Genomic DNA, 24274 nt, shown 5'->3' on the forward strand with positions numbered 1-24274 from the left:
GCGAGACGCACGGGTGTCTCTAAAAGACCCTGCAGTTGCTCGAAGCGGGTTTCCTCCTTGTTGCTCAAGCTCCAGGGGCTGGAAGAGCAGGCCTTTTGGCTGCAGCCTCCCTCTGCTTGCAGCGCAGGGCAGCCGATGCCCCGGCCCATTTTGGCTCTAGGGTGGTTAAGCACCTTGGCACGCTCAATCCCGTCACACTGTTCCCCAGTGTCTTGGGTCGTGTCGGCGAGGGCCTGGGGGGAGCCTGGTCCCATCCCACCATCCTGCCGGGGGGACACAGTGCTAAGTTCTTGCAGCACCTCACCTCGCAGGTTAGAGCTGCCCCCAGCGTGCCAGGACTTCGATCAGACCTTGGTCCCGAACATTTTGCGCGCTCAGAACTAGTGCTAAGCAGCCAGCGGCCAGGCCAGAGGCAGGCGTCCCTTTGCTGCACAGGGGCCGACACCTTCCTGGATCAGCTCTGCCAGTGAGCTGTGCCCACGATCTGCAAGTGGGCAACTGGCACCATTTGGGGTTGATTTCCAGAGGTGCTGAGCCCGCTGTCTCCGGCCTTGCCTGGCTCTGCCAGTGCGCAGCACCTCAGATACACGGGCCTGGGGAAAAGCAAGTCGCGGTGCTTTCTCCCCTGAAAGGGCTTGTGCCGTGTGGCACCGGGGGTGTACAGGCGGGACAGACGGACCTACCTGAAGCGCAGAGGCTTCAGCACCAGGACGGTTTTTAGAAGAATTTATTTTGGAAAGCGGCACAGAAAGAGCTTCGCCATTAAAAAATCAAATCCTGACCCTCAGAAAAGAAACCCAGTCTGTGCCGTGATGGTCACTGAGACCCTGCCTGTACCCGCTGCCCACCAGCCACCACTGCTCCTGGGAGAAGGGGACAGCGCGGCACAGGGGGAGCAGGGTGGGTCATGGCTGGAGCCACGTGAGGCCACAACGCCCTCCCCGGCTGAGCCGAGCCTGCTGGCCCCTCTGCTCAGACGGAGGTGGACGGTGTGTGCAAGAGGAGGGGGGAGAGACGGGGGAACACGGGCAGCTGCTGCGGTTGCAAAAGGGGCAAGTGCTATTTCTTGCCTCTGACTTTGGTCCAATGGGGGCACGCAAGCCAACTGGGAACCCATCCGGGGGGAACCCGTGGAGCCCTGAGGCGGCTGCTGTCAGCGGGCAGATCCCAGCCACCCTGGCAGGAGCTGGGGTGGCTGCAGAGGGAGGGGGGAACAGGGCACCAGCCTGCCGGTCCCGGGCACTTGGCTTGGCTTTGGCTACCAGAGCCAGGCAAGCCACTACAACTCTGCCAGGAGCTCCCTCCCGATACCAGGAGCACCCGAGAGCCAGCCAGGGGCTCCGTGTCCCCCCAGGAGAATTGCTGCCATCAGCAGCAGTCCCCAGCTCTGCCCACCCAGCTTCTTCCAACAGAAGCATCAGCCTCACAGTCACAGGGCCAGGAGAAAGCACCCCCACGACTTCGCTCACAGTCACTGGGAGCCCTGCAGTGGCAGCTGCGGGCCAAGCAGGGGCTGGGCGAGAGCCCCCCCTGCCCTCACAGTGCGGCCAGCAGGCCAGGGCCCAGCCACCCGTGCAGCAAAAAACAAACAGAGCAGAACAAAGCAAACGGCTTAACAGTGTGCAGAGAAAGACAAACAGGTGGACAGACAGCAACACCTGTGCCACGCACAGCCAGACCGCACCGCAGCGGGGAGCGCAGCTCCAGGGCCCGGCGTTCCTCTCTGGGAGAGCATCCTACCTGTAGCCAGGCTCCCGCCGGCTGCCCGGGGGTGGGCCAGGGCCGCGCTGAGCACAGACAAGGAGCCCTGAGTGTCGCTGCCCGGCAGACTCCTCAGTAAATGGTTTAAGGCTTGTTTAGCTTGTGTAAGGAGGGAGCAAAGCTCCTGCGCAGGGGAACGTGGGGTCCTCAGTCTCCTTTGTTTCACATGTCCATGCTGTGCTAGCCCCTGAGCCGCACCAGCGCCCGCCTCCCCGTGGTAAACGGCAGCGGGCTGCGGCTGAGCTGAGTCGGTAAGAGCCGTGCCTGGTGCCCAGGCGAGGGTGCAGCCAGCGTCTCAGGTCCTCAGCCCCAGCTAGCAAGTCTGCTGCTCCCTGCTAGCCAAGAGGAGCTCAGAGGCCATGTCCCGGCCAGGGTATCCTGGACCTGCACGAGCCCCCTCATGAAAGCCCGTGGTTCTTTCACCGGTGGAGAACTTGGGGGCCAGTGGGCTCCAGCCAGCCTCATCCCCCTGTGTCCCCAGGCTGGGCATGGGGGGCTCGGCCTCCACCTCGACCTCCTCCATGTCCTTCTCTGTGTAGAGCAGGACAGACTCCATCTCCATCCCGTCTTCCAGGGTCCGGTGCTTCCCGCCCCGGTGGTACCACCTGCAGGCGGAGGAGCTATGGCACGTCAGGTCAAAGGCCACTTGGTGCCGGGTCAGGTACACCTCCAGCATGTAGTAGACGGTCCAGAAGACGGTGAAGCAGCCCAGCAGCATGAGCGTCTGCAGTGGGGGCGGAGAAAGCCCCGTGAGACCCCCGAGCAGAACAGCCAGACCCCAGACGCCTGTGTCCTGCCACCCCCTTTCCCAATGACTTGTGTCTGCCACACAGGGTGCGATGGGGTGGCACCGCCAGGAGGAACTGGGGCCTGTGCTGGGCCTTAGAACCGGTCTTGCTTCCCAGGGACCCTGGCTTGTCCCAACCCTGGCTGGCCTGGAGGTGGGAGGTTGAGGAGAAGCCTCGTGTTCCCTGCTGATCCCCACAGAGGAAGCATCGCCTTCAGCTCCTGCCCAGGAGAGTGGGGCAGTGGGGACATGAACCGGGGAGGGGGAGAATTCCCAGGAGAACACCGAGGAGCACCGGGGAAGGTCTGGGAGCCTCTTGCCCCAATCTCCTCTCCCCTGGGGCAGCAGCCACGTCAGGCACCGATCCCTCTGATCACTGGTGTGCGGGGATGGAGTTGGTGACCCCAGGGGAAGCTGCACTCCCCTGTGCTCAGCCCCGGCCATGCAGCCCCAATCTCTGCGTCCAGCCAGGCTGGGGACATGGCACCCACCCGCCCCACCTCACCCGCCCGGCGCTACCTTGAGGGTGTTGGTGGTGATGGTGTATGGCTCCTGCTCTGGGATGTCCAGTCCCGGGGGGCACGGCAGGGAGAAGCCGTTGTTCAAGTACTGCCCGCTCATGGCCTCCTCCAGCAGCCTGAAGGCAGGAGACACCTGCAGCCAGGGGCAGGGGCACCACTGCCTCCCCTCCCTGTGGGAAAGGCCCCGTGCGTGCTCGCCTCTGCGGCAGGGGCCAGGTCACCCTGCCTCCCAGGGCCAGACACATCTGGCTGCTGCCAGCCCCCTGCAAAACCTGTGGCAGGACCCTGCAGGGCTCCATGCCCCGTCCCGACCCTGCCTGCCAAGCCAGTTCCCCCATGCAGTTTCCCAGGCCAGGATCTACGGTTCCCAGGGTTCAGCCTCTGCTCGCCCTTCAGATGGGATGAACCCCAGTCTCCCCCCACCTAGGGCCGGTGCTACATCCCTGGGATGCCGGGACAACCTGCGAGCCGTGCCGAGCTGCAGGCCGTGCAGACACCCCACAGGGGCACTCCTGAGCAGCTTGATTAATGGCCCATGGAGTCCTGGGGCTAGTGAGAGCAGTTTGGTTCAGGGGTGGCCATAGCTCCGCCGGCCTGGTGAGCTCCATGCGGCGCCTCTGCCCGCGGCCCCAACACCCGCATGAACCACCCCCTCCACCAGCAGCCACTGAGGAAGCAGGGCACCCAGGACTCAGGTGGATGGTGGGGACAGGGCTCCCATGAGGCCAGCAGCCTACCTCTGCCGCTGCTTCATTTCATCTGGGGCCCAGGAAGAGCCATACAGCGTCAGCTGCCACTGCTTCAGCATCCCTGCTGGCAGGGTCTTGTCCCCTGGGGAAGCAAGGTGCCATGGTCAGGCCAAACGCTGCCAGCTGGGCCCAGGCAGCGCCTGGTGCTGCTGTTTCCCAGCCAAAGCAGAGGACTCCTGATGGCCCAGGAGGCAGCAGGGAGCCTGCACCCAGAACAGGCCATGGGAGGACATGTGTGTGGGCACTCCTCTGCTTGGAAAGCCTGTGACTGGCATGGGGATGGGCTCTTTCCTTTCCCTGCAATACTGCAGGCAGTGGATAGCAGGGGTCATGCACCCCCTCAGCCCCACCCGGCCCCCGCCCCACCATGAGCCCAAGGCAATGCCAGGAGGTGTCCACATCCAATATCAGAGCACAAGGGTGGAGAGACCCTGCCTGGACCCTTCTAGTCTTAAGGGAAGGGACTCACCAGTGTCCCTGATGACAAGCCTGTAGGTGCCCTGGGCCTCCTCTCCCCAGCACCGCACTGTGGAGAAGGTCCAGTCAGCGAAGCCACTGGGGTCCCTGCAAGAGGAAAGGCATGAACGTGAAACTGCCACCGGTGACTGGGGCGTGATAGGCCCAGCTGCCCTGGTGCAGGGACTGGGCACCCCGGGACCATTACACAGGGCCTGGTGGGAGCCAGGGGAGACTGTGGGGACAGAGTGAGACCCCAGGCTGTCTGCAGGGCAGCAACAGGGCGAGTTGCCACCTAGCCAGCGCTGCTCGAGCACACAAAGCAGCTCACGGAGGCCAGCCCTGCTCCCTGGGGGCTGGGTTACAAGGAGCTCAGAGGTAGCCTGTGGCAAGAGTTGCACTGGACACTGGCTGGGAATGGGGAGAGGTGCATGACTGCACACCTCACCCTCATTGCCCCAGTCGGTGCAGGAGCTCGCTCTGGGCCCGGACCCACCTCTGGCAGATCTGCAGGCTTTGCCAGGTTCTGAACTGAGCTCCCCAGGGCCAGCAGGGCAGGAGATACATGGGAGTCCCCACAGCCCAAGGAAACATCTTCCCACCCCTCCATGGGTGTGCCACTCCCATCAGCCAGCCCAGTGCCTGTTGCGCTTACGAGTCCATGCTCCGCGTGGTCCCAATCAGTGACATGATGCCGCTGGGACAGAAGAGCCTGATCTCTAGGTTGCCGCGGCGAGGATGAGTGATGGTGACGGTCACCGCCACGTGCTCCAGCGTCCTCATGCCCGACAGCTCCAGGTCAGCCAGGGTAACTGGGGAAGAGGGGGCTGGCTGGAGCATTCCCAGATGCCCAGCAGGGTGGGCAGCTTGCTGGCACTGATGAGGCCTTCCTGCTCCTTCTCTTCCCTCCCTCCACCCTGGGCCATGAACAGAGCTTCAGCCACCCGCCCGCTCAGCCCTGGGGCCTCGAGCCCCAGTGGAAGCAGCTCCAAGTGTGCTGTGCCCCCAGCTCTGATGCACAGTGACTTCAGGGGAAGCTCATGTGTGCCTTGCTTTTCCCACATGCACTGAGCAGCTTGGGCACCCCAGGTGCAGAAGGTGGAGCACAGGACATGCCACCTGTCCCTGCAGAAAGCTGGTCCCACAGATCAGGTTTGTCTCCAGAGGAAAATCCCTTATGCCGCCAGTGCTGCAGAACAGCATCACAAGAACAAGTCAGGTGGTTCCTGCTGGTGGCTGTGAGGGGCAGTGAAGTCAGGAGAGCAATGGGGATGGGGCGAAGGGGCTCGGAACATGGGGCCACCGTTCCAGAAGGGGCTGGCAGCAGGCGGCACAAGGGTTAGTGAACAACAGACGCCCCCCAGACACCTGGCAGCACTGCAGGCCGGGGCAGCGGACCTGCCCTCTGAGACATTAGCATGGATGCGGGGGCCATGAGAAGCTTTCCCGCACTGTCCTGTGTGCCCCTCCCCACAGCCCTGGCTGTGGCGGCCCCTCCCTGCAGGGCCTCCCTGTCTGGATTAGATCTGGATTCAATGGCGTGCACGCGGGATGGGCAGATTCCTGACTCAGAGTCTGCAAATGCCAGAGCAGGCAGGGGGCTGCCGGGAGATTCAGGGACACAAGCAACCTTTGATCTTTGGCCACCAGGAGCTAATCCTGGGCCCTGTGCTGGCTGGGGGCCCCACTCACAGGGCTGACCTCAGCCCTCCCAGCCTCACCGTGCCCCAAGAACTAGGCCTTGTCTCCCCTTCCAGGCTGTGAGCAACTGGCCTAGGGAGATAGCTGCCAAGCTGAGTCCTGACTCCCAGCCCTCGCTCCAGCTGCCAGCCCATGTAGTGATGGAGCCGCCACCTCCGCAGCTGGCGAGTCTGATGTCAGGAGCTGGCGTTGCAGCTCGGTGAAGCTAGTCCTTTGGCCGCCCCCACAGCCCCGGCCAGGGAGCAGGGGGCATCTCCTGCCTGTCTCCAAACTACAGGCATGAGCGGGGCCTCAACAGCTCTTGCGGGCTGCTCTCACTCATGGCACTCATTAGCCATGAAGCCATGCAGGATTCTCGCCTGCATCCTGCCTACGGCCCCCGGCTGCGGCTCCAGACACCCTTGGTGCCTAAGCGAGCAAAGGGTTGGCTCTGAGACACCCCTGCGGTACCTGGGCTGCCAGCAGCCTCTCGCATTCCTTCGGCCCTGCTCCCACAGAGCCCTGGCTTTTCCCAGCTGCCTGTTTGTGATGCTGCTCCCGGCCACACAATTCCTTTTAGGGCAAATGTGTGCAGAGCTGGCCGGGCTGTTCCGCCCCTCGCCGTGAACTTGGAGCTCTGAGCGAGACGTGAACAAGCTCGACTCCACCAGCACACCCGGCCCCGGCGCTGTGCAGGCCTCGGGGCACCGCCCCTGGGGCTGTAACGCTGAGTTCCTTGCTCAGCTGCTGCCACCCGGGAGAGACCCTCGGACCAGCTTCTCCAGCCCTGCTCCTTGCTGGTCCAGGCAGCATGAGGCTAGGCAACCCAAGGTTGGCACCACAGCCCTGGAGATGGCAGGGCCCTGGGCTCAGCCCTGGGTCGGGGGGCAATCCCTCAGCCTGCTTGTGCCACCCAACATAGGTCCTGTGGGCTAAATGCAGGAGGCCCAGGGTTAGTCAGGGGTCCTGAGGCCTCAGAGGCAGCCTCCCATGGGCTCCCACCAGGGCCAGCAATGGGGGTCATCTTGCAGGGGCAGGGAGCAGCAGTGCTGGTGCCCACATGCTGCAGTGAGGGCAACTCCCCTGGGACAAAGGCAGCTTGTTCTGAAGGGCACGGGGCAGTGGAGCCCGACCAGCCCCGGGCTGGGCTGCACCATGCCAGCTCCTCTTCCTTGCCAGGCCTCCCCCCAGTAGCGGCTCAGAGAGACGCCTTGTTTGTGCAGACAGGACAGCCAAATCAGGAGCTGCAGCATTACCTAACATGGTCACAGCCGCCGAGCGAGCTGGACTGGCTACGGCCCAGCGCCCCACGGCTGGGAGCACTCACTCCCTTCTCTGGTTTCCCAAAGACATCCGTTCATTAGCCTTATCGTGCACCGGGAGGGGGAGCAGATCAACAAGCAGGACGGTCCCTCTGGAAGCAGCAGTAACCCAGGGGAGGAGGGAAGGATCTGGACACTTAACTCCCTCATTCCCAGACTGAAACACTCCTGGGCCTGCCCTGAGCAAGCCTGGCCAGCTGCCCTGTGCTGCCTGTAGCTCCAGCGGTGCCGCCCCTGCCTAGCTCACCTGCCCCTGCTGCCCCTCCTTGTCCTGGCCTGTCTCCAGCACAGCCCCTGCTCCTGTCCCTGGTGTGTCTGGAGCTGCAGCACATGATCCCCCTCCAGTGCAGCCTCCAGCCAGTGCCCCTGTCTCGAGGCCAAGCAGCAGCCTCCTCCAAAGGCAGCACAAGCCTGGTCTGCCCTGCTTTAACCATGCAGGCTCTGCCGTAGCCAGAGATCCCCTCTTCCCTGGGGCTCCCGGCTTCCCCCTGCTCTCTTGGCCTATGGGACAGGAGGAAGAGGCCCCTCGCCTGCAGACCACACAGGACCTCTTTGAAGGCCATGCTCAGGACACCAGTGATGTGGCTGCGGTCATCTGTGCTGCCCACTTCCCTCCTCCTGGATCTGCCCCTCCCAAGCTCCTTGCAGACTGGTGCCCGCAGGCAGGGTGGGGTGGGAGGCTCGGAGGCTCCAGGGCAGGTGCCCCATGAGTCTGGAGGCCCTGTGTCTCAAAGCCACCGTGCCCACGGAAAGGGCTGCACAAAGAGCCAGGCGACACTCACCGTTCCAGGAGACCTCGAGCCTCTGCGGGAGGATGGGGATGGCCTTGCCCTCCCTGAGCACGGGGCTGACGTACGATGCTAAGTACGGGACGGACTCCCAGATCTGTGAAAGGAAGTGGGGGCATGTGTGGGTTCCACCCTGGGTTGTGCCCGCTCCGGCCCCTCGGCCTCAGGCATGAGCCTCTGAGCCTGGGTCTCGCTCAGACCGGCCTTATCACTGATGCCCCTATCACAGGTCTCCGTGTCCTTGCTGCTAAGCACTTTGCAGCAGCTCAGTGAGCACCTGCAGTCTGTTAATGTGGGGACTTTGATGTGGGGCCTGGGAGTGAGGTGTCACACCCTGGGATGCTGAGAAAAGCCCTGAGTGTGAGGCTAGGGCAGCAGAGGCTGGGTGAAGGGAAGTGGTACCAACCTGCAAAGCAGAGGAGGCCACAGCTTGTCCCAGAGCAGAGGGAATGCTGCAGGGGGGTGGGGAGGAAGCTGAAGGGACTTGACTCAGGCCTCACAGTGAGTCAGTGGCAGAGCTGGGCACAGGACCTAGAAGTCAGGACTCCCCACTGCTGCTCCAAGCTCCACGGCCCCGCCATGGCTCTCCAAGCCCCACTGCCGCCTGCAGAGACCACTGCATCCTCCTGCTCAGGCACTCAGTGCTGCCTGCCATCGGAGGAGGGGCAGGCGTCGCCGCCTCCGCAAGCTGCTGCTACGCCTCCCGGGGCCATGAATCAGACCTGTCGGGTCCCATAAACAAGGCTCCAGCCATGGCTATATATAGTGCTCTGAGGATGCAGGTTAGCCAGCTCTGCTGCAGGGCTCATTACCTCATCCCCCAAGCAGCCTCCTTGCGCAGGCCGCCCACCCGGGTGCAAAGGCCTTGGCTACCCTAGAAGGTGACCCCCGACCCCGGAGGCTGCGGGAGAGGAGCTCTGGCAAAGCAGGGGCTGCAGGGCAGGGTGTATGGGGCTAGCTGAACTCTCTGCCATGGCTGCACTGTTGTCACTGAGTGTTTGGCACTGCCAGGCTGAGGGACCTGAGGTCAGGCTGGGGCTTCCCTTCCCAGGCTCTGCAGCCAGGATGGAGGGAGTGATTCTGCTGGTGGAAGTCAGAAGCATGGCGCAGCCAGCCCATGCTCTGGGCCATGCTGTGGGGGGTAGTCAGGCACGAGAGCCCTGCTTTTCTGGGTCTGCCCTGAAGGAGCAGCCAGGCCCCACCACAACACTGTCTCTCTGGGAGGCCATATGGAGCAGCCCTGCGGGGGAGCCAGAGCCGTGAATTACCTTGGCAGCATTGACCAGCCTCCAGGCATTGAGCAAGCCGAAGCCGTGCTGGTGGCTATGACTGAAGCCAGCCTGGTTCGTGTCCCAGACGGCACGATGATCTTCATACTGCAAGACAACCGAGGGGCCGTGTCACCCTGGAGAGGCTGACCGGGTGTGGGGGGCACACGTCTCTCCCATGCATGGCCAAGGTCAGCGGTCTGGCTGCGCACAGGGACAGGGCAGCTGGGATGTACCCTCCCCGCCACCTCTTCCCAGCTCCCTGCGGTAGGCTCGCACAGATACCAGCTGGCCTGGCCCATCAAACCCACCACCTGAGCTGCAGATGGGTGGAGGGTGAGTAACACGAATGTGGCACAGTCAGGATTCCCCACGACCCTGCCACAGGAGAACAGGCCGCACCCAAGGCAGTGCTGCCTCCGCAACGAAACACCCCAACTGGTGCCCGGTGCCCTCCGTCCCCGCAGCCCGCAGGGAGGCAAGAGGCCTTATCTGAAAGGAAGAACTAAAGCCTCTGAAACCTGCGGGCGGATCAGGTCTGGCTCCCATTACTGGTCAGGCCTGACACTTTGGAAGTGGCTGCTTCCAACTGTGGAAAAAATTGCTGCCTGTCAAAGCAAGTTTTATCTTGCTGCATAACATAAACCGGGGGATGCACACACATGCGCACACACAGGCATCGCCATGTACAAAGAAACCCTGTCCATGTGCCACATCCCAGTGCCTCGTTCAGCGCCTGCTGCTTCCTCCTGCAGCCCAGGCCACACTGGAGGCAGCAGGGGCTGCCCTGGAGCAGGGACTGTAAGGACTGTGTCCAGTGGGAGCTCTGCCCCCTCTGCTTCAGGCCCCTGGTAGTAGAAAACAGCCAAGGGCTTCCTGGGCCTTCCTGTTTTCCCGTGGAGAAAAAAGTCATCCTGCATGCTGTCCTGGCCTGTGCTGCCCCAGCTCGCAGCCTAGCCAGGCTCTGGCTCTGGCTCTGGCAGACCCAAAGCTGCCTGGGACAAACACCCCACCGGTCATCCTGGGGGAGCAGGCTGCTGCCTGCCTCCTGCACTTTCCGGGTGGGACCCAGCGCAGGTCAGGAACATGGAGAAGTGGAGGGGGCAGAGCAGCCACCCTGAGCTCCCTGCAGCCAGAGCCAGGGAGAAGCCTCCCTTGCAGGGCTGTCTGCTCACCTTTGTGGCTGTGAAGACAATGATATGCTGGACATCCCGCCAGGTGAGGCAGGGCCGCACCTGGAGCATCAGGGCAATCATGCCGGCTGCCAGTGGGGCAGCAGCAGATGTGCCTGTGTGGCCCTCCGTGCAGCCCGTGCCCTTCTTCAAGTCCCAGTCTGTTGTCACCTTTGAAAAAAGAAGATACATTGCCTGTCAGATGCCTCAGTCCTCACAGTGCCCCAGAGGGCTGGGCTGCCATAGCTGTTTTGATGGGAGGGGAACTGAAGCATGGAGACGCTAAGGGACTTGGCTAAGGCCATGTGGGAAGTCTGTGGCAGAGCAGAGACTGCAACCAGTCACACAGTTACAAAACAAAGCACTAAAAGCAGCCGCAGGCTTCCCCGTGTTGGCACATGCTGCCTGCCCTAGGCAGGGCAGTATGGCTGAGGAGCAGCTTGTCCCATCGCACGCCACTAAGCCTGCCAGCATTGCTGGGAACACGTCCCCCGGCCTCCCAGCTCAGGTTTGGTGCCTTCCCTGGGCCACAAGAAGGCTGGAGCTGATGGGGTAGCAGCCATGCAGGGCCAGGGGCTGGGAAGCTCCATGCACGGACATCAGGGTAGGACACATAGCAGGAAGCCCCAGCAGGACGCCAGGGATTCCCCTGGGGGAATGACCCCTCTCCCAGCCCCCAGCACTGCAGCACAGTTCTCCCCTCCTTCCCTACCCCAGGAAAAGTATCCAGGGACATTTTGGGGCCTGGCAACAGCAGCCTCCCCTCCCAGCTGCAGGGCCAAGAGCACGTCTGTCTCCAGAAATCACCTACCAGCCACTGTCAGCTTGTCCCCAGTTGTTGGGAGAGCAGCAGAGCTGGGAACAGCACCCAGCATCCCAGCTCCAGCCTTTGGGCCGTAACTCCCCATCCCCAGCACAAGGCCAGGCTTCCTGGGCTTTGTGAGGTAGACCTCCACACCAGGAGCAGGGGCTTTGGCCACAGGCCAGCAGGACTATCCTCTGCACCAAGCCATACCCACAGCTATGCCCTCAGGGCCCAGGAGATGCCAGACAGGCTCAGAGCATGTGGCACATGTCTGCGGAGGACAGATGCCAGGCAGACACTCGTCGGTGCACTGCGTTTAGGGACAGCACAGCCCTGGCCTGGCCCTAAGAACGGCAAAGCCGGGCACCTCACAGCCAATGTATAGTACGGCGCGCCAGGCCCAGGACACAGTGGCTTCCCTGCTCACCTGGCTGCGTCTTGCCCCACACTGAGCACCGTGGGGCCATCCAGCTCAGGTAGCCGGACTCTGGGGCAGGGGCTGCATGCAGGAAGAGCAGCAGCTGATGGCACATCAGGGGGGATGGTGTGCTCCTCCAGCAGCCCCCAACCCCCTCCATGTGCAGAGGAGCTGCCGTGCGCCTGACACGACTACGCCTGCACTCAAGTGCCAAGTTTTCTCAGATGCCTTTCATGAGTGCTCTGCTAACAGGGACCAACACAGCCACAGTCAGTCATTTCTGTCAAGAGGGGAAGTACACGGCAGCTGCTAGCCAGGAGAGCAATAAACCAGTCGTAGCGTGGGACATAATCAAGCTATCAGGCCACATTGTGCTTTTAGACCCCCCAAGGTAATTGTGAATGAGTGCCATGGCAGGCCAGAGATTTACTCTGACTTCAAAGCAGTGTAACTAGGTCAAGTTTGGCCTTAATGTCTGCTTAGATGAGATGCAACAGGGGAGCCTTAGGGAAACCATCAGAAAAGTCTCGTGAAAGGGCATGATTCTGCCCTTCTTCCTACCATGAAACAGCTTTAATTGAAACCCAGCTCAAGCCCACTGCAAACTGGCAAGCACGTTCATCTCTCTGCTTGCAGCGGGCTTTCCCCTGCCAAGAATCAGAGCCTCTTTGCTGGCTTTTATGCTGAGCTCAAGCCTGTGTTGTCAGCTTTTAACAGCTGCAGCTTCCACTCAGAGGCTTCGCATTATCCCAGAAACCCTGGGCAGCAGCATGCATTTTGGTAGGAAATGCGCATCGCACCAGGGACCATATTAAATTCTTCCCATTAAGGAAACCGGAGAACATTTATAGCCTGAACAAGAGTAGAGATGGCTGCTGCAAGCATTAATTCCGTCTTGACTGAGGAATAATTAAAAGGCGTTTGCAAAGCAAGAGGATGCACTCCTGGTACAGGGATGTGCCTGGCCCAGCTGAGGTGCCAGCTGCTCACACTGCTGAGTGGGATATTGCAAAGGGTGAAGGGGTCTGTCATGCCTGGGCCACGTGAGGCATCTACCTCAGGCCTGTGGGCAGAAGTGCAACACTTGTACTAGCCTCCTGTGAGCTGATTCCTGAGGGGGAAAGGGCATTCAAGTCCTCCCCAGAGAGCGTGCAGACCTCAGGCTGGATGGAACCTGAACAGGCAAAAGAAAAGCTGCCCCCTGCTCCAAGGTGGCATGTCCAGCCAAGCCCTGAGCTGGGGGGTCTCCTTTTCCCTTGTGCCCATGGGATGCAAACCAGCTGCCTTCATATAAGTTACTTGCAAAGGGAAACTCAAGCTCTGTTACTGGTTGCATTTCCTTTGCAGGAGTCTTAGTCTAACCTATTCCCTGAATGGACATCTGGGCTTTCTCAGGGAAGAACCGCAGAACCCAGGAGCAAAGGGCTGGCAGGGGCCTTGGGGTCACCCCATCCAACTGCCCGCTCCAGGCAGGACCAGCCCTGTTTGAAGCCCCCTAGATAAGCATGTGTCTACTTTGGCCTGCTTTTGTAAACTCCAGGAATGACCCAAACTAGACGATTTCCTGTGCCAGCCCGCAGAATCATCAGGACAGAAACGCACCTGATCATTTGTGAGCACACTAGCTGGGAGGGGCACAAATTTGTGCTCTTAGCCCCGTCTCCCCCAGTCCTTTCTAGGTGCAACAGGAAGAGAAGGAAGCCTGAGCCCCAGGGGAGGGGGAAGGGGGTCATGGCTCTGTTCATCCTCCACGTACTATAGTTTTGAACTGCCCCGGAGCGCTCTCTCCCATCCTGTCTTCCTGCGTGTGGGAAAGCAGCAGCTTGCAAAAACAACCAGCTGTGCCCGCTGAGCACAGCACGGCTGGAGCCAGAGCAGCCCAGGAGCGGTGCCAGCAGCGTCCGCAGCAGCACGTTCCCTTGGAAGCCCACACTGCCAGCCGCCGGCCCCCATGCTGGGCCTGTGAGCGATGTGTGCTCCTGTTCTGCAGCGAGGCTACTAGGATCCCAGCCCTGCCCCGGAGAGCGGCTTCACCACAGCCAAACTGTGCGTGCTGTCTGCTAACGAGACACTGCACCTCTCTCTCACTCTGGCTCCAGGAAGCTGCTTCGGACAGAAGACTACACAGGAGCGTGACCTGCTCTGCCTAGCTCTCCCCCTCTCCCATGTGGTAGGGGTTTCCCTTCCCAATGCAAGCCTAGGCCCACAGTACCATGGAGGAGTCAGAGATAAGCTCCCATGTGCCACTGGCTGTGTTGGGGTGGGGTAGGGTGGGGTGGGGCAAGAAGAGGTCTGGTCCAAGCCTGTGACGCAAGGTATTGTGCTCAATTCATGTCCCCCTGGACACACGGGAAGAGGGTAGCAGTGCAAGAGTGCCTGCCCCCTGCCCCAGGGATTTCTGGGTGGCAGGATCTGACACCCACGCTGAACTCACCTCCCCAGCCCAGTGCTGACCCCTGACCCATGAGAACCCCAGTCCCTGGAAGCAGAGCTTCTGCCTGCTCACACAGCAGATGCAGGAGCTGGCTTTCCAGCGCGCTGAGGTCATCGGCCAGGACAGCAAGGCTGTGCACAATGCTGGGGACCTCCTGGGAGCTGGCTGCCAAGATGGGCTACGGGAGGCACAGAGTGTTGTGTGCACCAGGGAGAACGAGAGCCTGCAGCCGCCCAGCCCAGGAGGCAGGCGCATCCTCGTCTGTGCCCTCTGCTACCATGTGGGCCCCCCTGAAAGGATCAGCAATGTGCCGGGGGTGAGGAAGGGGGCAGGACAGCTGCTGTTGCAAGTAGCCCAGTTCATCTTGTCACCAATGCAGACTTTCCCAACGTCCCTGAGCACAGGTCCCAGACAGGAGACAAGCACAGCATGTTAGAGTGGAGCCTGGGGACACCGGAAGGGGAAGGACCCTGCTTCTGAGCTGCCCCTTTGGAACTGGGAGCAGAGAAGGGGCTTATTGCACCAGTGTCAGTCTCATGACCCTCCAGAGCCTGGCTCTGAGCCTCCGAGCACTGGGGCAGTGCCATGGGGCATGGGCCTCCGAGGGGACCTGTCCCATGGGTATGCCAGCCCAAATTGAGGAATGTACCATGTTTGAGCCCACCCAGGGAAGTGGCCCTGAGCCAACGGGTCCCAGCTGGGGACTGGGTCTTGCTATCCCCTGAACCTAGCAGAGTTCAGCTCTGGGACATTTTTTTGCCAAGATGTTCTTTGGCAGAAAGGAGAAATGGATAAAAATATTTCTCAGCCCAGCTGGGAGGCTTAGCCGCCTGTGGGGAACAGGACTTGGTTAGGCAGCTCCGAGCCGGCTGCTGTCTCTGCCCTGCCCCCAGGCAGCAATGGTGCAGAGCAGTCCCTGGGTCTGGGCAGGGGGTGCAGGACTTGCCTCCAGCTGCACCAGGCAGTAACCGGGCTAGGGTCATTTGCTCCTCTGGGAAGGCACGAGACTAGTACAGGGGGTTCTAGGTTACACGACTGATGTCAGGGACGGCAGGGAGCCAGCAGGGAGGGCGCAGTAGCAAGGCCACCAGCCTGGATCCAGGAGAAAAGTCTGTGCTCACCCAGAGACCAAAACAGATAATGGTTAGACCCTAAACCCAGCATCTGCCAGGGCAGGGGCAGGGCCAGGGCTCTCAGACTTCAATGCTGAGACTCATCTCAAGGTGATGAAGCAGCCCAGCGGCTGGGGTGACTTATGGGGGATGCTGGTGTTGAGGCAGCCCTGGGATTCCCCAGCTTTGTCTCCAGGAGGCAGCGGCACCAGTGCAGACAAGGCTGATGTTCTGGGCAAAATCCTCCAGGAGGGAGAGGGCTCCACAGGGAGTCCCCAGCAGAGAGCCCCTGGCTGCATGGAGGAGGAGCAGGGACCCCAGCAGTGCTCTGGGCACCTTCCTTGAAACCAAACCTCTGACAGGGTCGGTGCTGGGGCCCTACTGTCACAGGCCCGGGAGAGCGAGTGGGAAAGGCTGCCTGGCACATTACTCACAATGCTCCGCATCAACTTGTCGCCGCCGCTGAAGGTGACGGCCAGCATGGAGGCACACTCCTCGGCGTAGAATGGCATTAAGCCCTTCTCGTCCACCGCACCTGGCGGAGCAGAGGGCATGGGTCAGAGGCGGTCCCTCCCCTCCCAGTGGCATGTTTTGCCCTTCTCGTAGCTGAGGCTGGGCTTCCCATGCAGGGGCAGGGGGCAGCCAGGCCCCACGTCTGCAGCAGAGGCCTCACTGCAAAACGGCCCCTATGGGGAAGCCCCACAGGGCCAAACGAATGCTAGGGGCATGAGATGCGCTGGAGTCAGTGTCCCCAAACAGTGACAGTGAGGAGGGGAGAAGAGCAGGGCCTTTTCTGTGCAACCCTCACTTTCAGGGACACATTGGCCAGAGAGGACCAGGGGTCATTTCTGAGCCACCCACCATCACCCTCCTCCTCTGTGCCTCGCAGGAAGGAACCTGCTGCAGAAACTTTTCATCACAGCCTTTGTTCAACACAGGGGTCTCTATGATGGGCCTCAGTGAGAGGCAGAATGGGCTCCTGACCGGAGCCCAGGGCCAAGATTTGGGAGGCCCGGCCCATGCTCCTGGTTCTGCATGTACAGACCTATGATTTCAAGCCCGTCACACTCCCTCTCGGTCTCTGTTTCTCCAGCTATTAACTCCTGGAAAAGAACACCCCCATGAATGCAGAGATTTGTGGATGTTGCTGCCATCCTAAGTACCATTGTGAATCCACCCTCTCATTCATCCACTGCCTGTGCACACCACACATGACATGGGGGCTTCCTAGCGCCACCTTGATAGGGCACATGCAAAGGCTGCTGTGCCCCCGCTTTGCACTGCAGCTGCCAGCTGGGTGGGGTGCTGTCCCTACTGGGTGGGGTGCTGTCCCAGGAGCAGCCCCTGACCAAGCCGCATGGTGCCCATGTCAGAACAGGGCCCTGCAACCCATGGGGCAAAGATTCTGGGACACTGATATATTAAGTCTCATCCTAATTGGCAAAATGCCAGCAGATGACAGAGCAGAGCTGCTGCCACTGGCAGCACTTCTGGTTTCCTAGCCGCATTTTCTTAATGACGTGGCTGTCTCGGTCTCCAGCCCCTCACACTCGCTAATCTGTCCCCACCACTAGTATGCAGGCCAGGTGCCCCACAGGTATGTGACAGGGCAGGTGCAGGCTCACATGTCCTGCCCATCTGAGCATGCAGGCTGGCAGGAGCCCCTAGCTCCTAGACCTGCCCTCTGCCCATTCTCCTGGGCTGCCTCTCGGTCAATTCATTCTCTCCCAATTTATTTGCATCCAGGGCAGAGCCAAATCAGGACCTAACAGGGGCAGTTTCAATGCAGCACAACCAGGGAGGGTGATGCAGAGACCAGATCATCAATTCTGTATGCAGCAGAGTGATCTATGGTTTCCATGTGACCTCTCTTCCTTTGGCTCCCCAACCCCCCCACCACTGCACCATGAGTGCACAGCCTGCATCCTCCGAGCACCATGCAGGCTCTGGGTCTTCCTGAGCTACCACGTGTGGAGTCTCATGAGGGTGTAGGAGCTACTCCCTCTTGCAGGCCGTGCTCCATGGGAGGTCAAGTTCTCACTCAGCTCAGACTGAGCCAATTTGGATGCACAAAGACCGTGGCCTGTCCTAGATGGGGCCTGCAGAGGCTGGGGGCCAGGGTGCTTCTGAAACAGCTGCTTGGGGCAGTCAGCATGGTGCTGACTTAGCCAGTGCTCAGCGCCACCCAGGCTGGCTTCTTGTGATGATCCAGGACCTGAGCTTGGACGCAAATCTCTGAATGAGCCCTCCCAGCCTTCTGGCCCAGAAACTTTTCTTAGAGCAGCAGCTGTTCAGCAGGTTTCACATGGGGCTGCAAGCACTTTCCAGCCCAACAGCTCCGTCAGAGACAGGGACATAATAAGGGTGGACCCAGGAAGGAAGGGAAGGGAGCTGGACCTGAGTGAGTGCTTTCCTGGTTGGCAGTTCTGCTGTGACAAATGCCTTCACTCTGCTTTCCCCAACAGACCGTTGACTCCCACAGCTCCTCTGATACACACAGCAGAACTTCCCCTGCTGTGGGCCAAGAGCCACCCACCCACCACGCTGTATCATGGCCCAGCACTGCCAGCCAGGCCATCTCAGGGGCCCTCAGTGGAACAGGGCTTCTAAGGTGCTGGCACCTGCTGGAGGTGTGCTTAGCTTGCTGGGCAAGGCACAGACCCCAGGCAAATGTGATGAGCAACAAGGCCTCCTCCCACCCTCGCTGTGAGCAGTGCTGCCAGGGGAGGGAGCAGGACTGGAAGCGGCTTTGCTCTGTTATCTGGCTCAGAAAAAGTGCTGCTCAGCTCAAGTGCCACCCCCTGCCTCTGCACAGCCAGTGGAGCAGCCATAGCCATCCGGGCTGTATGGGGGGCCCTAACCTCAGCTCCCTGGGGTGTCACACTGAGGAGCACAGCCACCCCATCAGGACACCCCCCACCCCCGGCCCAGGGAGCCAGGTATGCGAGAGGCCCGCGGGTCTGGTTACCAATGGTGACGGTGTAGATGGAGTTGGCGTAGCCGTCATAGTTGCAGTTGTCACTGTGCTGCCCCCCATTGCCGCTGGCTACGACAAAAATGCTCCCAAAGCCTCGGCGACCAGCAATGACCCCATGCTGCAAGGCGGCCTGTGGAGGAGGGTGGGGGGAGGCGTCACCACTCAAGAGCACGCTCCCAGTAGCCTGATGTGCCCCACTCCAGCCTGTCCCTGCCGGAGAGGGGGAGGGGGAGGAGAGGGGGCTGACCCCTGTTCCACTCTACCTTTCCCAGCTGATGAGGGCCGTCCACAGTCTTGCCATCGTCGTCAGGGCCCCAGCTGCGGAAAGACAACATGAACCCATCACACTGTGTGAGACCCTGAGCAAGCCCTGAAACCACAGCCCACAGACTGCCCCTGGGCTGCATACCATGGCCACTGCTGCTTGAAGTAGCACAGCAGGAACCAGGGCTGCTGGATCCTTCCCCCAGCTCTGCTGTATGATCCTGAGAGCTCATTGCCCTCCTCTGCACTCCAGCCCCCTCCTCGAGGTGGGGGGCAACAACCCCGAGCCATCCTTGCCACAGGAAGGTACAGAACTTTCAATGATGTCTGAAGAACCCTCTGCAAAGGGCACCAGAGACCTGCCAACTCTCCCTGTCACCCTGGGGGGCTCCCTGTCTGTGGCCCCTCTACCAGTGCTGTCCTCAGACCCAGCAGAAGCTATCAGGGGCAGAGCAAGCCAGCCCCACGCTGCCTGCTCGGTGTTAGGAGCGAGTGCACGAAGGGCGGTGCTGTTGATCTTGGTGCCTCGCGGCTGAGCCGCTAATTGGAAACAGAGGAGCCGGGTGGAAGCGGGTCTGGAGGGAAGGCGGCAGCAGCTTGGCAACTGCAGACAAACCACAGCCCAGGCATTGCCAGTGCTCCCCACAGCAGGCTTTGGCTGGCCCCACAGGCGCAAAGGCCACAGTGCTGCTCCCATCCAGCTTGCTACGCTGTAGCAGCCCCTGCCTGCCCCACAGCCTGAGGCCAGGGCTCACCTGCAGCTATAGATGTCATTGATCTGATAGTGCTTGTTGAACGCGATGGCCTCCATGCTGTCGGTGAGAGGACCGTCCAGCACCCGGATGCCTGTGCAGCACAGGACAGTTAGTGTCACAATTAGCAGGAACAAGCCTCCACAGGTTTGCAGCTGGGGCACGCTCCCCCTCAGCCAGACGAAACTGGCTCTCTGGGTTTGCCGTTTGCAGATCAGCACTAGCGCATGAGCCACATGGGCTCATCCTGGCCTGGCAAACTGGGGGACCAGGCTAATGAGTCATATCCCCCCAGCACAGCATGGGCCAGCAGGTAGGAGTGAGTCTGGAAATGGGGTGCTCCTGGTACCTGCTAGGTCACTGCGCACTGTTTTGCTGACCTGCTCTTGGCTTGTGGGCTGGGGGATGGAGAAGTGAGGCAGGGGACTCAGGTGAAACAAAAGATGTCACGCGTGGCCTCCATAGGACTCAAAAAGCCCTGGTGCTTTGTGCAAGAACACGGCTGTGTGCTCAGGCCTCCCAGACACCAGTCAGCTCATGCAGTGCTGTTCCCACCCCCTCCTCTGCTTCAGCTGGACACAACCCCCTTGTCTTCCAGGCCCAACTTCTGTGCTGTGGCACCATGCGCTGTCACATAGCTGCTGTATTCCTCCCCAGACACAGCTGCATGCAGGCAGCAAGCAAAGGGGTCTCTTTGTGTACAGCCTGCAAAGCATTTTGGGATCTTGTGGGACTGAAGGGGGTCCCTGGGGTTGCAAAATGGGGTGGGGTTATTCTAAGGAGAACAGCACCACCTGCTGGACACAGAAACACCTGCACCCTGAGCCGAGGCAGTGGGCTTCAAGGGGGTGCAGCGTGTAGCACGGAGTCCATAGTTCTGCAGCCACCACAGCCAAAGGGCAGAGGCAACCAGAACTGGCTTCCTAATATAGCCAGGCCCATGTACAAGCCAAGGAGCCTTTGAGACCAAGCGTGAGGCAGTGCCAGGACTGTCCAGGGGATGGGAAAGTGCTCGGCTTCCCCGGGAGCACATGGTGCAGGACAGATGCCGTGGACGAACTGTTTTGCTGTGTTATCTAAGGCCTGTTTCAACCAAAGAGGAAGTTTTTGGCTGCATGGCTGGAGTTTGAGGCAGGCAAGAGCTCACGTGGCCTGGGTAGTGTCACATGGCACCAGGGGAGGTGTTTCTAGTGTCACGGGGAAGCAGGGACACAGTGGCTTTCAGATCTTGACAGCCGGACTAATTCCAGGCCCTCCAGGATGGCAGAGACACAGGAGTGATGCCAGCAGAGGCCAGCCAAGCCCCACCCCTCACCCCGAGGTAAGGGAAAAATGTCCAGTGAGCACAGCAGAGAGGACCAAAAAGCCACTGGCCACAGAGAACATCACCTGCAATGCGGCTGCCATAGGCCACACCCACGGCGCAGATGCTGTTGTTGGGGACAGCCGCAATTTCACCGGCGCAGCGCGTCCCGTGGTGGTTCCCGTTCTCCTCATCTGGGTGGGGCATGGGGTCAGGGTCATTGGAGTTCAAGTCATAGCTGCCTTCAGGGCTCTGAGAACACACCCACCACCCCCAGTTAGAGGCTTTCTCTGAGGAAAGCAGGACTTAATACTGAGAGCCTCAGGAATTCAGAGGCAAGGTCCATGTGGCCTTGTGCCTGAACACCTGTATTTATCCCTGCAGAAAAGGTATAGCCAGAGCCAGTGCTGGGCACCACTCCATGTCGGGGGGGGGTCCAATTCAAAGATGCTTCAGCATCCAGCAACGCCTCCTCATCCTCTCTCTCGTCCCAGCCAGCTTGCTGAGCTTCCAGCGCCGCCTGGGCTTTCAAGGCACCATCCTTTCTGTCCTTGCCAGTTTCCTTTCGTCACCTAATGATGACTGGGCCCGTGGCCTCCACTCATTTGGTTTTTACCATGGGGGCTGGAGAGTCAAGCAGCCTCCACCTTGGGCACAGAAGCGAAGGGGCCAAGGCTGGCTCCTGCTAAGCTCTGCCCAGAAGCCAAGTCTCACTGCAGGCCTTGCCAGGACATTGTGCCCTAGACTGGGCAGCTGGGTACTCACGTAATTTGGCTGTATGTCTTTGATAGTGTGCTCCACACCATCGTCCACTACCACGACTGTCACGCCATGGCCCGTCACGTTCCGCTCCCACACACCCGTCACATTGATGTCCTTCCCTGGGCTCCTCCTGTTGTTCTGCACACCAAAAAGAAAATGAGAGATGAGGGAAAGTAGGACAGGGCTGGAGGTCCCAAGCAGCAGAGCAGGTCTGGCTGGGGATGGCACTCCCAGTCCCCAGACAGGTGCCAGGGGTCCTGTCAGCATCCTACAGCTTTGGCCTGGTTCAGGGCAGGGGAGAAGCTGGCAGCAGGGATGCAGAAAAAAGGGGCCCTGAGCACTGCAGTCCCAAGCACTTGTGGGGAAGATCAAGGCCAAGCACAGGCCTCAGAAATCCCCACTTCCCATCTGCAGCAGAGACTGAGAGCTGCTGGCACTAACCCTCCTCCATGCAGAGTGTGCGTGGGGTGGGGGGGACCCTGCAGCGTTTCCTCCACAATGAGCAGCGCAAGGCTGGTACCAAGACAGGCCATCCCTCCACCTCCACGAGCCTGTTAGCATCAGGCATGGCACCACCAAGAGACAGCTTTCCCTTCCCCGTTTGCAAGTCATACCAGGTCCCCCCTGCCAGCTCTACCAGGCCACCCATCAGCTGCAGTGAGACCCAGAGGTGCCCGGGGCCACAGGCCACTCACCAGATGCCACTGCTCGGGGTACTTGGGGTCATTAAAGTGCAGGCTGCGCTTGGAGCGCTTCAGCAGCTTCTGCTCTGAGTGCCACCGCACACTATCGTGCTGTGCAAACAAAGCCTCCACGGCTCTCCGCACTGCCTCAAGCTCCTGACCCATGTGCCCGGCTGGCTGGTAGGCAAAGAGGTAATGGCCCCGCAGTTCCCCAACACGGCCCATGTTCACCAGGCCAGCAGTCCTGGCCAGGTCATCTGCCTGCCGCACCAGCTCCTCCTCGGACGAGGCGGCCCCCTCAGGCACGTTGAGGCTCACTGCCCAGGTAAGCTCGCCGAAGCCTCGGGCCTTCCCCGAGGTCTCAGCTCCAGGTTCGAGTTCTGCACTGTGGGCAAGTCCATTTGGCATCAGCAAGGGTATCGTGGCTACAGTCAGCCAAAGGCACGTGCGGATACACAGTGTGGCCTCCATCACGCTCCATAATGGCACCTGCCACCTCCAATGCGGCATCAGACAAACGGGCTGCAGAGAGAGGGAGACAGAGAGCCCTTTACACCCTGGCCGAGAGAAGCATGGGCCTGATCAGGCCCCCAGCAAGCACATGGCCAGGATTCCTGACCACGATGTCCCACAGCCCACTTCGAAACTGTCCCCGAACATGCTGCCAGGACACAGCTTGTGACCCTGTGACTTCTAGCCTCCTGGAAGAGGTAGGCCCCTGCTCTTTGTCCACACAGCTCCTGCACTGTCATTTAATCAGTGCCCTGTACAGCAATGCTGGCTGTGGGACCCGCCTATCCTGTATACAGCCTGGGGACCTGGCATCTGACTGTCCAGCATCTCCTTGGGGACCTGGGAGACGGCTTCCTGCCTGGACACCCTCAGCCCCAAGCTGGCCACAGCAAATGGCCCCTTGTCCTGTTCTTTGTGGATGCTGCTGACGGGCAGAAGAAAGGGATAATCTTTCCGACTGCTTGACTCTCCTCAGCCGCTGCGTCACAGGGCCCTGCTCCCTCCCTGCGGCCTCGCTGCACGTGCCCTGTCCCCGGGCTATGTAGCTGAGGGTGCCGGGGGAAGGGAGCTCAGTGCAGGAGACACAGCCTCAAGCTGGAGATCAGGGCAAAGCCGCTCCCGCCGTAAGCAGGCGAGGCAGAGGAAGGTCACACGAGTTCAGGGTTCATCTCCTTTCCCCACTGGCCCCCTCTGGTTCCTGCCGCCACCTGGGCGCCGCGTCCTCCCACGGCTGCCGGGCATCAGCTAGATGCTGGAGCAGAGGTGGTTCACTCCCATCTGCCTGCGCAGCCGGATCTGATCCCGCCCTCACTGCAATTCTACAAAGCGCTGGACACCCTGGAGAAAGAGGAGTGACTCATTAACCAGGCTGTTAACTATTAGCCACGCCAGCCCCTGGCTTGGGCTTCGGGACACGCCCGCGACACCTGCAGAGAAAGGGCCCACAGGGAAGTGGCAGCGGGAGAAGCACACTTTGGCACCGCTGCTCGCTGCCCACATCCGCAAGGGCTGGGCTGTCAGCCCTCACCGTGCGGGCGAGGGGAACTGGTTTAACCACAGCGGCTGGGTGGCAGACAACTTCGACCTGCAGACGAGCCCCCGCACTCCCCATGTCAAAGGCCTGCAAAGGCAAACGCGGCTCTGCCCTCGTGGGCTCGGCACAGGAGGGGAAGGTGCGGGGGAGGGCCGCGGCTCAGCACCGGGAAAGCCCGGCTGTGCGACGACACGACCACGGGCACGGGCACGGGCACGAGAGGGGAGGTGGCGGGGGCAGCGGGGACCACCAGGAGGTGCAGGAAGAGCCGGGGCTTGCGCTGGCACAGGCAGGGCCGGACTGGAGGCTGCGACCGCCGCCGGCCTCCAGCACCCTGCGGCCACCAAGCCCCTGCCCCGTCCCGCGCCCTTCCCTGGCCCCACGTGCCCTGCCCAGGGGTCCCACGCCCACCCCACGTGCCCAGCCCCCACACCGCCAGCCCAGGGGCGCCACGCCCACCCCACGGGCCCAGGGGCCCCGCGCTCCCGCCACGTGCCCAGGGGCCCGCACGTGCCGTGCCCCCTCCTCACCGCGTTCCCCCGACCCGCAGCGGCGCGAGGTGCCGCGGAGCCGATGACAGGTGCATCACGTCCGGCCGCGGCCGGCGGCCAATCCCTGCGCAGGAAGGGGAGGGGCGCGGCGGGTCCGCCGGGCCAGAGGGCGCTGCGGCGCGGGAAGGGGCCGCTCTCGCCTTCCGGCGCCGCTCGTCAGCCG

The 24274-nt window shown here is 61.3% G+C and overlaps 1 protein-coding gene across 3 annotated transcripts; it reads right to left on the reverse strand.

Moving 5' to 3' along the window:
- On the reverse strand, positions 1 to 24163 carry PCSK7 (proprotein convertase subtilisin/kexin type 7). 3 transcript variants are annotated; one of them, XM_090027309.1, is made up of 16 exons: positions 24091 to 24163; positions 22027 to 22536; positions 21335 to 21469; positions 20656 to 20821; positions 19270 to 19360; positions 18514 to 18568; positions 18242 to 18380; positions 15708 to 15808; positions 10508 to 10675; positions 9333 to 9440; positions 8059 to 8161; positions 4930 to 5086; positions 4288 to 4382; positions 3807 to 3900; positions 3068 to 3185; positions 1 to 2485 (listed from the first exon to the last, which is right to left on the reverse strand). In XM_090027309.1, exons 2-16 carry the CDS (start codon positions 22522 to 22524, stop codon positions 2075 to 2077), a joined length of 2439 nt encoding a protein of 812 aa, XP_089883435.1. In that variant the 5' UTR covers positions 22525 to 22536; positions 24091 to 24163; the 3' UTR covers positions 1 to 2074. The 3 variants fall into 3 exon arrangements, with proteins under 3 accessions (XP_089883435.1, XP_089883432.1, XP_089883434.1); XM_090027306.1 differs by having other exon boundaries at positions 3068 to 3239; XM_090027308.1 differs by lacking the exon at positions 24091 to 24163 and adding an exon at positions 23235 to 23365 and having other exon boundaries at positions 3068 to 3239.
- Between the last annotated feature and the right edge of the window lie 111 nt (positions 24164 to 24274).

Source organism: Crocodylus siamensis, chromosome 14 (genome assembly GCF_052110815.1).
Source record: "Crocodylus siamensis isolate JL-2025a chromosome 14, ASM5211081v1, whole genome shotgun sequence".
Taxonomy (NCBI): domain Eukaryota; kingdom Metazoa; phylum Chordata; order Crocodylia; family Crocodylidae; genus Crocodylus; species Crocodylus siamensis.